Source organism: Globicephala melas, chromosome 6 (genome assembly GCF_963455315.2).
Source record: "Globicephala melas chromosome 6, mGloMel1.2, whole genome shotgun sequence".
Taxonomy (NCBI): Eukaryota; Metazoa; Chordata; class Mammalia; order Artiodactyla; family Delphinidae; genus Globicephala; species Globicephala melas.
This window is the reverse complement of record NC_083319.1, coordinates 64,704,683-64,720,554: the sequence shown is the minus strand read 5'-3', so window position 1 is coordinate 64,720,554 and position 15,872 is coordinate 64,704,683. Positions and strand designations below refer to the sequence as shown.

At 40.0% G+C, this 15,872-nt stretch overlaps 1 protein-coding gene across 1 annotated transcript in view; it reads left to right on the top strand.

The window, feature by feature from the left end:
* TTC39B (tetratricopeptide repeat domain 39B) overlaps positions 1-15,872 on the top strand; it is a 130,473-nt gene that overhangs the window by 82,405 nt on the left and 32,196 nt on the right. The window contains exons 5-8 of the mRNA XM_070045747.1: positions 921-1,052; positions 2,030-2,106; positions 7,754-7,821; positions 11,005-11,069. Of these exons, the coding sequence (XP_069901848.1) occupies positions 921-1,052; positions 2,030-2,106; positions 7,754-7,821; positions 11,005-11,069 (342 nt within the window). The remainder of the gene's footprint in view (positions 1-920; positions 1,053-2,029; positions 2,107-7,753; positions 7,822-11,004; positions 11,070-15,872) is intronic.

Genomic DNA, 15,872 nt, shown 5'->3' with positions numbered 1-15,872 from the left:
GCCCTCACTGTTTGGGACTAACTGCAAATTACCAAAGGTTGTTTAGACTGTTTCTTGGGGGGAAGTATATTGTGGCTTGAATTTGTTTTGCAGAGCAGCAAAAAAAAAGTATTTTAAAAATGTATTTGATTAAAAAATAAAACCATGCATTAATATTGTAGATCTTATAAATAACTAATTAACATAGCTTAAGAAGTTTTGAGGAAAGAGATGGTGAGGTTTTCATAGCCTGAGAGTCTGGGATGTGCCATCCATTCAGACTGAATGTCCTTAAGAATCGAACGCATAACTTGATAATTTGAATTATCCAGAACTTTAATCAGGATTCCCAGATAATGGGATTAGATTCGGTAAGAGATCTACCATGAATTTTTGTCTGGGCCCTTTGTGGCTGACCTAACTTATTGCAAAAGTCTTGCTTCCTCATGGCCTCTGGCTGGGAGAAGGGAGGGGATGATTTTAAACAAGACTTACCTTTCAAAAACCATATCAGAATTTCTCTGTCACAAACTGTGTTTCCAGTGGCCTCTATTTTAGCACTTATTTCAGAGCAAAAGACGGTACACTGCTTCTTGTACAACTGGGAAAAATTGGGTTTGCTTTGAAACATTTTCTAGGAAATGAGTCAGCAGGCTGCCCCCTTGTGCTCAAACAGGGAACAGCATATGCCGCACTCTGCTTCAACCTGGAAAGTTTTGTGCTGCCTGCGTGGGCTTGAATTGGAAAGTCCTCAGAGTTTGAGTTCTTTAGGGCATGTCTTTCATAGTCCATATTATTTCAGTGATCATGGTGAAGGAGTAAAAGTCGTTACTGTGAAAGTCACGTCATGGGTTTACTAGAATTTCTTGTGATTAGTTTCAGATGAGACCTGAATGCTTTTCAGTTGAATTGAAATGTAGTAATTTCCGTGTTCTCCCCAGGGCTAAGGACAGCATGTACCATGCCTTGGGCTACAGTACCATTGTGGTGCTGCAGGCCGTCATGACCTTCGAGCAACAGGACATCCAAAATGGCATTTCTGCCATGAAGGACGCCTTACAAACTTGCCAAAAGTATGAGCTGAGTAATTAAATACTTGAGACACGCCTACAAGCCTTTCTGTCTGTGTGACAAAATGGATGCACTTAGCCTGACAGAGAGCTCTGTTGGAAGTTGGCCACGGTTATAGAAAAGGACTTGAGCATCACAGGTTCCTGGTCTCATGTAGTTTTATGTACGGGAGATAAAAATATTTCCACTAAAGAATTATAGTAGGATGCTGGGATGGCGGAACACGTGGCATCTGTATCTTCCACTTTTCTCGTTGGTACTTGAACTACCGAGAAGGGCTGAGGATTTCAGTGGGATTAGCAGCAAGCATCTCTCGGGGTCCCCCTGGTGGAGCGTTTAGGTACCACATGCCAAGCCAGGCCAAGCAAGGAGCATTCTTCTTTTATGTGGGAAATGCTGCGAAGTCAGAAGGGAGTCTTTTATTTGTCCAAATAGACATATTTAAACACTTTTGCTTGGTGTAAATGACATGGAATTTCAGTTTTATTTTAATCTTTGTGTGTATAGGAAGCTCCTAGCAAAAGCTGTTAACTAGCATTGGTGAATTTTAACATTGCTGAAATTATGTCCTCTTGTAATTATGTTTCCAGCCCCTCAAGGGAAGAGAGTTTCCAAACACTGCACTCTAACTCCATTCTTAACCCGTGACGAGGTGACCCTTAACAACAGAAATACTGATTTTAGCCATAGAGATCAGGGAAGGTGCATGACAGGGTTAGTATTGACTGTTACGTGTATGTTTGTCCATGCACTTGTTCAGTAAGCTTGGGTTAAATGCCCACAGGATGCCAGTGCTGGGAGCCGGGTGTGCAGGGTTCAAAAGGGTGGTCTCTGCCCCAGAGATTTTAGGGTTTAGAGTTCTCTTTTGGTGACTCTTTGGTGTGATTGTGACTGAAATGAATGTCAAATGAAAATGAGCTTGATTATTGTTATTTTTTTCTTTCTACTTCCCATCTCCCCTTCTACTTATTCTCTGCAGATACAGGAAAAAATGCACAGTCGTAGAATCTTTCTCAAGTCTTCTTTCTAGAGGATCATTGGAACAGCTGACTGAAGGTAAGAGGCCTTTAAAAGGTTTTTTTCCTTTCTTTGAAAAACTAAAATGTGGTCATGCTCATAAAATTCAACACTTAAGTGTATAATATAAAGTAAATGGAATGTCTTTTTCTCTTCCCCATAATACTCACCCTCTAGAAGTAACCACTGTTAACAGTTGGTTTTCAAGCCTTGCAGACTTTTCTGTGTACATGTACAAATATATACAGAAGGTACACATAGGATTTTTGTAGTTTTTCATTTTTTGCTAATGTAGAATCATGTGATACATGTTAGGCTACAATGTAATTTTTGGCAATTGACTTTTTCCATGTCAAGACATATAAATTGTACCTCATTCTATTTAATAGCTATTTAGTATTCCTTAGGACAGGTGCCACCAGTTACTTACTTTGTCTCTATTGAAGGGCAGTTACATTGTTTTTTTCGCTATTACAAATAATGCCTTCATGCATTTTTGTAAGTATTTCATAGGATAGATTGCTAGAAGTGGAATTACTGGGACTATTTGAAAATAGAAAACATTTATAGATATTGACAGTTTTTTCTACAAAAAATTAGGTCAGTTTATATTCTTACCACCCGTGTACAAAAGTTTCTATTTTTCCGCAAGCTATTAATTTTTTCCTCAAGGTCAAAGTAATTTTGATACCTTTAAAATAATGATGATGTTTCACAGTATGGAAGATGTTTGGTTTGTGGACATTTAGGAATATTCAAGAATCCAGGAATCTCTGCAGCATTTGATCAGATGGCTGGGAGGAAATGACTCCTTTTGCTGTCAGTTGCTTGATATTCCACAGAGATTAGGACAGAAGTTCTATGATCAGCCTGTTTTATTAGTGTTATTCTCTAGTCAGGATGGTTTATAAGAAAGGAGCATCCCAGTACACCTGTAGAAGAGAAAATAACATCTTTCAAATGAGGCCATGGTAGAGTAAAGCTTCTGCCGTCCAAGGAGCATTTGTGCCTGTGTTGTCATTGTCAAATTTGTTCTCTGGAAGAGGTAACACAAAATCGTTACAGTAGCTGTAGCCGATTAAGGCAGGAGCAATTCTGGATACATCTGTCTGTCATTCCTAGTGGTCAAGTGTGTGCCAGACACATTTTTGAGTGTGTTTCATTATGAAGTTTTGTTTGCTTTGTTAGAAGAGTATTATCAACTTGTTATGGACATTGGAGAACTTGGGCTCACTAGAGTGTTGATAACAGAGGATTACAAGACTTGTTCCAAAAGGTATGATGCTGGCCCTGCAGCTGTCATACAGCAGAGTAGATTCACTGGTTCCTCCAGGCAGCTGAAGCCGATCATCTTTTTCTCCAGAAACTGACCTCCAAGGACCCTTAAGAGTTTATTTATCCCCTTGATATCAGATAGACTATGTTTTCATATTTTTCATCTTAGGGCCATTTATGTAAATTGGCCCCAGGAGACCTAAAGTCCACTAAAGTAGGTCAGTGGGAAATTAAATGGGCCCCAAAGAAATTTGACTCATTTATATTCTTCTGTTTTCCTCTATATGGCTTCTCTCCAGTGGCCCATTTCCCCCTGCCTCCCTTTTTCTTTGCAATATAAAGCCTGGCATTTGAGATTCTTTTTTAACCTTACTTTACAAAAGAATGGCATGGTATTATTGGTATAAATATGAATAATAATAATAACTTAAAACATAATAATGCCCTATTTTTTTTTTTTTTTTTTTTTTTGCGGTACACGGGCCTCTCACTGTTGTGGCCTCTCCCGTTGTGGAGCACAGGCTCCGGACGTGCAGGCTCAGCAGCCATGGCTCACGGGCCAGCCGCTCTGTGGCATGTGGGATCTTCCCGGACCGGGGCACGAACCCGTGTCCCCTGCATCGGCAGGCGGACTCTTAACCACTGCGCCACCAGAGAAGCCCAATGCCCTATTTTTTAAAGGCACTCTCTATGTGTGAGACACTGTCGTTGATGCTTTCCTTAGCATTGTCCAATCTAACCTGTGTAACCTCCTTTTTATAGACTAGAAAGTGATGTTCAGAGAGATTAGACAAATGATCCCAGATTACCTGCTTAGCAGAGCAGAGTTCAAACCTGATCTGCCTTTCCCTAAGCCACATACCCCACACCTTCTCCTGTAGTTGGGTAGAAAAGGGCACGAAATGTGTCACATATGGATGAAGGAAATGTTGAATTATTTCTGTGTCAGACATCTTGAAAATAGATGGTACTGTTCTTATCTTTTTATTCTGTCTTTGGGCGTGGCATATTTAGAAGTATTGAAAAATAAACAGCAATGAGATACCACTACACACCTATGAGAGTGTCCAAAATCTGGAACACTGACAACACCAAATGTTGGTGAGGATGTGGAGGAACAGGAACTCTTATTCATGGCTGGTGGGAATGCAAATGGTACAGCCGCTTTGGAAGATAGTATGGTAGTTTCTTACAAAACTAGGAGCTGAAAACTTGTGTTAACCCCAAAATCTGCAAATGAATGTTTATGGCAGCTTTATTCAGAACTTGTCCTTCAATAGGTGAATGGATAAATAATAAAGTGTGGTACATCCAGACAGTGGAATATTATTCAGTGCTAAAAAGAAATGAGCTATCAAGCCATGAAAAGACGTGTAGGAGCCTTAAATGCATATTCCTAAGTGAAAGACACCAATCTGAAAAGGCAACCTACTGTATGATTCCAAGCATATAAGATTCTGGAAAAGGCAAAACTATGGAGACAGTAAAAAGGTCAATGGTTGCCAGGGGATGAATAGGTGGAACACAGAATTTTTAGGGCAGTGAAAAATACTGATACCATAATGATAGATACATGTCATTATACATTTGTCCAAACCCATAGACTGTGCAACACCAAGAGTGAAGGCTAATGTAAACTGCGGACTTTGGGTAATTATGATGTGTCAGTGGAGGTTTGTCACTTGTAACAAATGTACCACTTTGGAGGGCATGTTGATAATGGGAGAGGTTATGCGTGTTTTGGGGGGAAAGGGATATATGGGAAATCTCTGTACCTTCCCCTCAATTTTTCTGTGAACCTAAAACTACTCTTAAAAAATAAGGTCTTAATTTAAAATTTATGAAAATAAATCAGGCTGTGACTTGAACCTATTCTGAAATAAGGTTTATTTAGACTTTTATGTCTGAAGGCATGCTTAGCTGACAGTTCAGTGCATAATGAAGATATTTCCTTCCGTGAACTGAGGAATTTGTAATTAAAAGATGTTCTGGTAGGTACCTATTTGTAAATGCCAAATGTCTAATTTTGAGAGCTAAGGGCTGCCCAATATAATCAATCAGAGTGAAGAAATAAGACTTTTATAAATTAAATTGCATTTATTCCTAATGAGTTTGGCTGTTGCTGCAACCCAAACAGACTTTGTGTTCAAGGGAGCATGTCAAAACATTGTGGATTTAGGGTGCACTTTGTTTTTCCTCTTGGTAATTTCCATTTCCATCCTTGAATGGCTGGTTTTCTGCAGGAGCGAGGATATTTAATTAAACTTTTTGTGGGTTTAACATGGGACACACCCATTCTTCCTTCCTCATGGCTGGCATATTGCCCTAAATGGCTTTCAAATTGCCTTTAAAAACCGACGTTTAAATACAGTGCTTAGGATGTGCAAGGAATTTCATATGAAGATTCCTTACGTGCAGAATACAGAGTTCAAACTTTCTTCCCTTTTATCTCTGGCTTCTTGTTACGTCGTTTGTGCTGCTCTTTGCCTTGTCCATCTTTAGCTTAACTCTGATCCATCTGCCCTTCTGCTCAGATGTCTGCAAGGACTCACCATTGTCTACCAAATGAAGCCCAGACTCTGATATTCAAGGTCGTCCATAATTCAGCCCCGACTTACGTTTCCAGGCCCATTGCCCACTCGTCCCTGTACACACCTCGTGCTTCAGCCAAAGGTGCACCGCTGGACTTGCCACGCAGGGCTCCGTGCTCCTTGCCTTTGCTCGTGTTGCTTCTCTCCCAGCAGCCGCTTCCCTGCCTTCTTGGCACACGCCCCAAGCCAGCCATCTGGGTTACTGAGCAGGCTTTCAAAGTGAATAATTACTAACAATTCCCACTTTGTTACAAGTTTCCCTGGAAGGAGGATATTCAAGTGAGTCTGTAAAAATAGAAGTTACCAGTTTTTCTCCCACTGAACACACGGAGAAAATTCAGGGGCACACTTGGAGGTGAGGTGTTCCGAAGGACGGAGACTGTGGCTGCTGATGCTGCCAGACTGCGCGGGGGCCACAGCTCCTCGACTTTGGCCTATTGTGCGTCTGGCCCCATCTTATGTGTGCTGTTGGAAGATCTTAGCTGCATTGTTGCTTCTTTGTAAATCAGCCTTTGGAGTATGAGCGTGGCAGGAAGGTGAACCTGTTTGTGAGAACTAGTAGTGTGTGTGTGTGTGTGTGTGTGAGTGTGTGTGTGACTGTGTGTGTGTGTGTGAGACTGTGTGTGTGTGTGTGTAAGTGAGTGTGTGTGTGTAAGTGAAAGCAATAAAGCACTAGTTCTTATCCAGTTAGATTCAACAATGTTCCCATTAACACAGAGATACCCCGTTTTTCAGTTACTTACATCACATAAAGATGTTCTACTTTCTGAACTTTTGGCAAAAAGCATGACATGGACCAAGGGCAGTAATCTTAGTGAAAGTAGCTGATGCATATTGAGGGCTTACTCTGCCCAGTGAGCTTCACAGGCAGCACCTGGTTGAATTCTTCTGCTCTGAAGTAGAGATGTCATTAGCTGGACTTTAGGAACGAGGAAACCAGCAGAGAGAGGGAGGGTAGCTTGCTCGAGGTTCTACAACTAGTAGCTCATTTCCTTAAATAACACACCAGTTTGCATCCCATGGATAAAACGGGAATCTGCTGATTTTGTTTATGCAAAAAAAAAAAAAAAAAGAAAATGCAAAGATTTCTCCCTCCCCAATCTCTGCAGGTATCATGGATAGGCCACGTGTTTTGGGGCACTCCACGTGTCCCAGGGATACATACGTAGTTTTATGTAGCCCTTTTGTGAGTGTCTTGTTCCTGCACTAGATATCTCAGTGATCCAAATAGCCCCAAACTGTGCTAGTGTGAACTTTTTTACATCAAGTCTTTCCTGAATGAGGAGTCATGAGTTGGGCATGCAGGCCAGTTCTTTTTCCTAGAACCCTAGGGAATTACTGCTTTCTTTTCAAGTTAATAGCATGCCTAACCATTGTCATGACTATCATGCCTTCATGTTTTAGAAGGTAGAATTAGTATATTTAAGTTAGATTTCCAATCTATAACTGTGTTAAACTTGCCTGTTCCCGTTAAGTTAAAAGATAAGTTGTTTCCTTTTTTCCAAGAAGTGCTTTTACTTTTGCTTTTTACATTTTGGTGAGCTGAGTTTGGGTCTCTGACACCAGGGGCCCGACTCTTGGCAGTTATATGTGAATGGAGCCAAAGATAACTTCCCCGAAGCATTTCATGCATTCTGGAAAATTCTTGCTGAGGGCCTGAGAACTGAGGTCAGCATTCCACTTTTATGGAAGCACCAAAGCAACCTAGGTTTTTATTGTCTCCCTTGGGCTCATTTATCTACCCGTCTTTTCTGAACATCTCAGAGCAATTACTGTGGATATGGGATTTTCCTTAATATATTTTTATTTGTCTTTAATAGAGGAAATGCATGCCGAAATCTGTTATGCCGAGTGCCTCCTACAGAAAGCAGCCCTCACGTTTGTGCAGGTAATGAACATTTGGCTTAGAATCAGCGTCGCCCGGGAAGCCTGCCAAGTACGACATAGAAGAAATGTGGCTCATTCTATGTCAGTGCTTCGGTTCTTCTGACTTAGAGTCGTAGTGGAAGATATTTGTCATTACTGATAAACTTTGGCTGAAAGAAGACCCTGGTTTTTTTTTTTTTTCCTACTCTAATGCACTTAAAATTCTGTTTTGAACTTCGCTTTATTGGCAACCACTGCCTTTTGAAGAAGCTGCCTTGCAACTACCTCACCTGATTTCAGGCTGCTGCTCCGTATGAGAACTGTGAGGGTATCCCTCTTCGTGCTTGCTAATGGTGGAGGGCTGCACACGGGAGTGACCGGCTGCAGGAGGCTTCAGCATCCTTGGCTGTTCCCTTCTTGCATCAGATGCTTCAGCAAAGCTTAGTTATGCATGCGTCGAGAGCCAACCTTCCCGTGTATACCTCAGATTTTATTTCCCCGCTCTTTGTATTTTCATTCCCCTTTCTTTTATTTCTTATTTTGGAAGGGCAGTTAAAAAAAGTCACTAAACAAAACAATGACTCCTTTTCTCATGGGGCATTTAAATTTCACCTCCAGGAATTGTTACCATCAGTACCTTGCCTGTCATTGTCGCTTCCAGTTCTTCTAACAAATATGGATTTTAACATGGTGGCCACACAGGTGGCGGTGATGGATACAAGTGGGGTAGAAGTGGGGTGGAGATTGTAAGGGGGCAGAAATTCAACTGTAAGATGGAAAATCTTCCTCAATCTCAATGATTTACATTGAACTGAGAGTTGCTTTTCTCTTTTTCTGGAGGGTGACCCCTTAGGTTGGATTCTGGTTAAGTAAAATTAAGTCAATCTGGTGTAGGGCCCTGTTTCCTAAAACCCCACCTATTATGACGGCTGGTTGAAAACAACAGTCTTACTGCCTCAGTAAACATAAGGCTAGTCATGGAGGCCCCCAGTTTTTTCTGATGTGTTTTTCAAATGATAATTTGATAATAAAATCATTGATTTGAAAGTTTTTTGTTTTTTATGTCTGGGGGGCTTGTAGTTCAGCATCTGGGAGCTATCCACGGCTCCCCTCTTCCTCATGCCTCTGTGTCCAGCCAGGCTCGTGGTCGTGCTGCTTTTACCTTTTCAAGGTTTATCAGCTCCGTCTCTTCCTCTTTATTCTGACTATAATTGTTCTAGTGGGGGGCTTGTCAGCTCTTCCCTAGACTGCATGGCAACCCCGGGACCTTCGGTCTGTAGTTTCTCTTCCCTCCAGCTCACTCTCCATTGTGCAAATGTGCACCCTCTCAAAGATGAGAATTTCACCTGGGCATGTCTCTGCTTCAGCATTTAGTAGCCCTCATTGACTATGGCAGTGGTTCTGTATCTGAATATCACACATGGGGAAGGCTTTTTCTAACCAAACTGGTATCTCCCCGCCAGTTCCCTACTCCCCTCTTACCAATGTCCTCAACTGCTACTGGCAGGTATGTTGCATACTTGAGTGGCACAGGTACAGCACAGGTAGCTTTCTTATTCCTTAGTCATTCCCTTTTTTGCAGTAGGTTTCTGCAGCAGTGCTGAGTTATATACGCACAGATGGCCAAGCCAAGCACACCAGGGTCTTGAATGCTTCCCTGAGCGTTTTTTTTTTTTTTTTTTTGCTTGCAAAATTCATACCTACCTTGCCTTCCTTCCTTCAGCTGGTTACTTCCCAATCTTTTTTTTGTGTGTGTGTATGTGTGTGCTTTAAGCATTGATGCTTCCAGGAGGCTTTTGTGGACCTCTTCACATCCCCGCCCACCTTTGTGCCGTCACGACATCCCCCACATGTCTCCATCCATGCATGTCTTCATCCCTTAGCGAGTTGTGTTGCTTTTGTCTGATTTTGTGTTTGGGTGCCTGCTGTAAAATAGGCATTCAGCAAATGTTTGGTGAATCCTGAAATGAAATATTCTTATTTGAGGCAGATTTGAATCCAATTGAAGAAATTCTTTCCTGGCCAGTATTGGAACTTGTGTAACCATAAGATTCCTTCAAATCAGAAAATAAACATTTAAATTGCATAGTGAATTTTACATTTATTGATTCTTTTAATAATTTAAAGATTAAGTATTTAAGTAACTGATGACATTAACAAACTAAAATTAGTTCTTCTTTTGTTTCGGAAGGATGCTCAAGTGCACAGGAAATCAATACCAGAGCATCTTTCTGATATTAACGGACTAGAAAAGCATGGGACTATCTCCATTAGCACCTTCTATTAGAGTAACATCTTCCAAGCAGTTATTATTTTTTAATTTTTATTATTATTTTTTTTTGCGGTACGTGGGCCTCTCACTGCTGTGGCCTCTCCCGTTGCGGAGCACAGGCTCCGGACGTGCAGGCTCAGTGGCCATGGCTCACGGGCCCAGCCGCTCCGCGGCATGTGGGATCCTCCCGGACCGGGGCACGAACCCGTGACCCCTGCATCAGCAGGTGGACTCTCAACCACTGCCCCACCAGGGAAGGCCTCAAGCAGTTATTTGATATGCTTTAATAGGAGACTCTTGGAATCCTAGAATGCTCACCCTAAAAAGGTCATTCATTTAGGCCAGCTGACCCAGTTTTATGGCTGATGACCATCAGGCCAAGAGAAGTGATCTCTTTTCCCCTAAACAGTATTTCATATAAGTGACAACAACTTTAGAATCCAGATCAGTTATCTGTGGTCTGGAAATGTATGTGAATGAAATTCACAATGTTAAATAGACTGCCTGCTAAAGTCCCCCCTAAAGAAGAACCATAATCCCATTACTTGGAGTAAGACAGACAGGAAAGTCCTTGGAGCATATCCTTAAAGTCAGCCATTTTGAATTCCATTGAACCCAGAAGAAAGTTGCTCAGTAGTTGATGATGTTTATTGAAGTACGTTTGGACTAACCTTTATGGCCCCAAATTGATGAGGATTACTTCCTTACTTCCTTAAAGTAATGCAAGGATTTAAGAAATGTTTCCTTTTTGTTGTCCTCTAACTTGGAAGAAAAATGACAAAAAAGCATTTCAGATGTAAAGCAAGAAGAATGGTTTAATTTAAAAATCATATCCTCAAAAGATAGTGTTTTGTTCTAATCATGCAGCTACACAGCTATGGGGACAGTTTAAGAATCTTTTGCTGAACGATCTAATTATTTAATTGTTTTCAGGATGAAAATATGATCAACTTCATCAAAGGTGGACTCAAAATTAGAACAAGTTACCAAATATATAAGTAAGTTAAAAATTAAGATTTATAAAAAATATTTTCACAGGGTTTGTACCTTTTTGACCACGTTCTTGTGGTTTCTAAGTGATTCTTGTACTATGTACCATTTTGTACTTCAAAGTTCTCAGTCAGTATGACTATGTTTTTTAAAATTTCGTGTTGGTAAAAGTGCACTTGATTTTTGGCTTACTGAGGTGTATTCAATGCCATAGGACAACACAAGTTAAGTTTAAATGCAGTTTTAAAAGAAAAATAGCTGTAAAGAAAAGTACTTACATAATTTCTGATTAGATAATCTTAGTTTCTCTCTCCTAAAAACAATTTATAAATTTAAAATGACAGGTATGTACAGATATGTCTTTGGTCCAGACTCTAGAACATCACTGCTCCAATGAAGTTCTGCAATGATTCAGATGTTCAATTAAACTGGACCATAGTGTCATTCACATCTTCTATATCCTTACTGATTTTTATCTAGTTGTCCTATCCTTTACTCACAGAGTTAAAAATCTTCAGCTTTGATTCTGGAGTCATCCATTTCTCCCTTTAGTTCTGTCAGTATTTGCTTTGTATATTTAGAACCTCTATTATTGGGCTTATATATATTTTAATTGTTTTATCTTCCTAATGAATTAATCTTTCATTGTTATAAAATGTTCCTATGTAACTCCTTATAATATTCCTTGTCTTGAAATCTGTTTTGTCTGATATTAATAAAGCTACTCATGCTTTTTTATAATTAGTATTTGCATGGCATATATTCTTTTACTTTAAACCTATCTTTGTCTTTGTATTTAATTTGCATTTTTTGTAAACATGCTTAATTTGGTCTTGCTTCTTTACTCAGTGTGACAGTTAATATGTTTGTGAGTACCATTTTGCTTTTTTCCTTTGCCTTATTTGTCCCCCCCCTTATTTTTCTGCCTTCTTTTGCTTTAAATAAAAAAAAAATATGTATATGTATTCCAGTGGAATCCTTCCATTGTTTTCTTAGCTATAGCCCTCTTTAATTTTTTTAAGTGTTTGCTCTAGTGATTATAATAGCCTTCTTAACTTATCATAGTCAACTTAGAGTTAATATTGTACCATTGCACAAGTATAAGAACTTTGCAAAAGTATAGTTTCATTTACCACCTGTTGTCTTTTATACTATTCTTACAATAGTACACGTATGTATATTACACACCCCACAGTGGTACCCACCTTTTGCTTTAAACAATTTTATGTCATGGTCTTCACTATTAACCCATATATTTACCATTTTTGGTGTTCATTCATTCCTGTCTAATTTCAGACTGAAGCATTTCTTTTAAGATTTCTTACAGTGTGTGTCTACTTTCATCAATTCTCACTGTTTCATTTACCTGAAAACACCTTTATTATTTATTTATTTATTTTTTGTGGTACGCAGGCCTCTCACTGTTGTGGCCTCTCCCGTTGAGGAGCACAGGCTCCGGACTCGCAGGATCAGCAGCCATGGCTCACGGGCCCAGCCGCTCCGCGGCATGTGGGATCTTCCCGGACCGGGGCACGAACCCGTGTCCCCTGCACCGGCAGGCAGACTCTCAACCACTGCGCCACCAGGGAAGCCCCATCTTTATTTTTTATTTATTTATTTTTTTGCGGTATGCAAGCCTCTCGCTGTTGTGGCCTCTCCCGTTGCGGAGCACAGGCTCAGCAGCCATGGCTCACAGGCCTAGCTGCTCCACGGCATGTGGGATCTTCCCGGACCGGGGCACGAACCCGTGTCGCCTGCATCGGCAGGCGGACTCTCAACCACTGCGCCACCAGGGAAGCCCACATCTTTATCTTTGAAGGCTGTTTTTGCTCAGTATAGTATTCTCGAGTTACAAGGTTTTCTTTTTCTTTTCTTCTTTTGCCCCTTTAAAACTGTCAATCCATTGTATTATAACCTCTATTGTTTCTGATCATAAGTCAGCTGTTATTTTAATTATTTTTCCCTTGTCTGTAATTTGTCATTTCTTCTGGCTGCTTTGAAGACTTGTATTTTTTATTCTTAGCACATTGACTGATGTGCTTAAGTATGGCTTTGAGAAATGTGTAGCTATTATTTCTTCAAGTATTTTTTTCTGCTCCATTCTCACTTTTCTCCTTCTGAGACCCCAATTACATGTTAGTCACCTGATTTTGTTCAATAGGTCACTGAGCTGCTGTTCATTTAAAAAAATTGTTTTCTTCAGATTAGACATTATCTCAACATCTGGGCCGTCTTGGGGTCAGTTTCTATTGCCTGCTTTTTCTCCTGACTATATGTCATGTTTTTCTGTTATCAAGTCAATAATTTTTTGATTGTACACTAGATAGTGATACATTGTAGAGACTCTAGGTTCGGTTTTCTTTCTCAGAATAGTGCTGATTCTTGCTCTGGGAAGCATTTGACTTGACTAGACTTAGAGCCTATACTCTTAACTCTTTGGTAGTGGGCAGCATCTGAAATCTTGGTTCCATTACTTCTTCTGTCTTGTCTCTGCTTTTCTTTGGAGTTTCCCCAGTGCTCACATAGATCATGAATTAGCCAAGAATTTGAGAGGAGTTCTAACACTGATTTTGGTGTTTCCCTCCTATGTGGTTCTCTCCTATCTGAAAATTCCCCCATTACCTTATAGGTAATCTGGCAGATTTGAACTCTGTGCTCCTTTTGAAGCCAATAAGACTGGCTTTCTGTGTGAGTTCTAGGCGTCCTGCACCAAGTGTACTAGGGAGTACTTCCAGGTGACTAGCCATATAAACTTAAGGTCCCTTCAAGAGTTGTTCTCTTTTTTCAAATTTCAACCCTTCTCCAGTTTCCCATTACTTTTTTTTTCAGTTTCCAGTGCCTACCAATATATTTTAAATATGCATTTTGCATTTTGTCCAGAGTTTATAATTGTTATCTGTGGGAGGGTTAATCTAATATAAGCCACCCTGCTATTACTGGAAGCAGAATGAAGATTTAGTATTTTAAGAGATGCTTTTACCCAACATGATTTCATAAAATTATATTCCATTCAAAATCCTGGAAGGGAGTGGATTTGGGGAACCTGATATATTGTTTTTACTTTTCCTCTTGAAATATTTTTTAGAAGATATAAAAGAATGTTAAAGAGTTGATTGCTTTTTCAGTCATCAAAACTTAAAAACCAAAGGAATTAAAATAGTCTTGTAATGGCACAGAAATATATATCAGTGGAATGGAACATAGGGCTTAGAAACGTGTGTGTGTGTGTGCGCGCGTGCGCGCATACATGCGTGTGCATGCATGTGTGCGTGCACATCATGCATGCACTTCTGTGTACACACACGTACATTTACCAGCGAATTCAAAGCATACTAAAAACCTAACTAAACTAAACTAAAATCAGTGGGAAAATATGGGTACTTTAATAAATGGTTTTGGGAAAATTGGCTCTTCGTTTTGGAAAAAAGACTGTATAAAAGATACATTCCAGAGAGAAACAGTCAGCTCTACCCACCACCAGTCCCTACCATCAGGAAACTTGCACAAGCCTCTTAGATAGCCTCATCCATCAGAGGGCAGACAGCAGAATCAAGAAGAACTACAATCCTGCAGCCTGTGGAACAAAAACTACATTCACAGAAAGATAGACAAGATGAAAAGGCAGAGGGCTATGTACCAGATGAAGGAACAAGATAAAACCCCAGAAAAACAACTAAATGAAGTGGAGATAGGCAACCTTCCAGAAAAAGAATTCAGAATAATGATAGTGAAGATGATCCAGGACCTTGGAAAAAGAATGGAGGCAAAGATCGAGAAGATGCAAGAAATGTTTAACAAAGACCTAGAAGATTTAAAGAACAAACAAACAGAGATGAATAATACAGTAACTAAAATGAAAACTACACTAGAAGGAATCAATAGCAGAATAACTGAGGCAGAAGAACGGATAAGTGACCTAGAAGACAGAATGGTGGAATTCACTGCTGCGGAACAGAATAAAGAAAAAAGAATGAAAAGAAATGAAGACAGCCTAAGAGACCTCTGGGACAACATTAAATGCAACAACATTCTCATTATAGGAGTCCCAGAAGGAGAAGAGAGAGAGAAAGGACCAGAGAAAATATTTGAAGAGATTATAGTCGAAACTTCCCTAATGTGGAAAAGGAAATAGCCACCCAAGTCCAGGAAGCACAGAGAGTCCCATACAGGATAAACCCAAGGAGAAACACGCCGAGACACATAATGATCAAATTGGCAAAAATTAAAGACAAAGAAAAATTATTGAAAGCAGCAAGGGAAAAACGACAAATAACATACAAGGGAATTCCCACAAAGTTAACAGCTGATTTCTCAGCAGAAACTCTACAAGCCAGAAGGGAGTGGCATGATATACTTAAAGTGATGAAAGGGAAGAACCTACAACCAAGATTACTCTACCCGGAAAGGATCTCATTCAGATTCGATGGAGAAATGAAAAGCTTTACAGACAAGCAAAAGCTAAGAGAATTCAGCACCACCAAACCAGCTCTACAACAAATGTTAAAGGAACTTCTCTAAGTGGGAAACACAAGAGAAGAAAAGCACCTACAAAAACAAACCCAAAACACTTAAGAAAATGGTCATAGGAAAATACATATCAATAATTACCTTAAACGTGAATGGATTAAATGCTCCAACCAAACGACACAGGCTTGCTGAATGGATACAAAAACAAGACCCATATATATGCTGTCTACGAGAGACCCACTTCAGACCTAGGGGCACATACCGACTGAAAGTGAGGGGATGGAAAAAGATATTCCATGCAAATGGAAATCAAAAGAAAGCTGGAGTAGCAATACTCATACCAG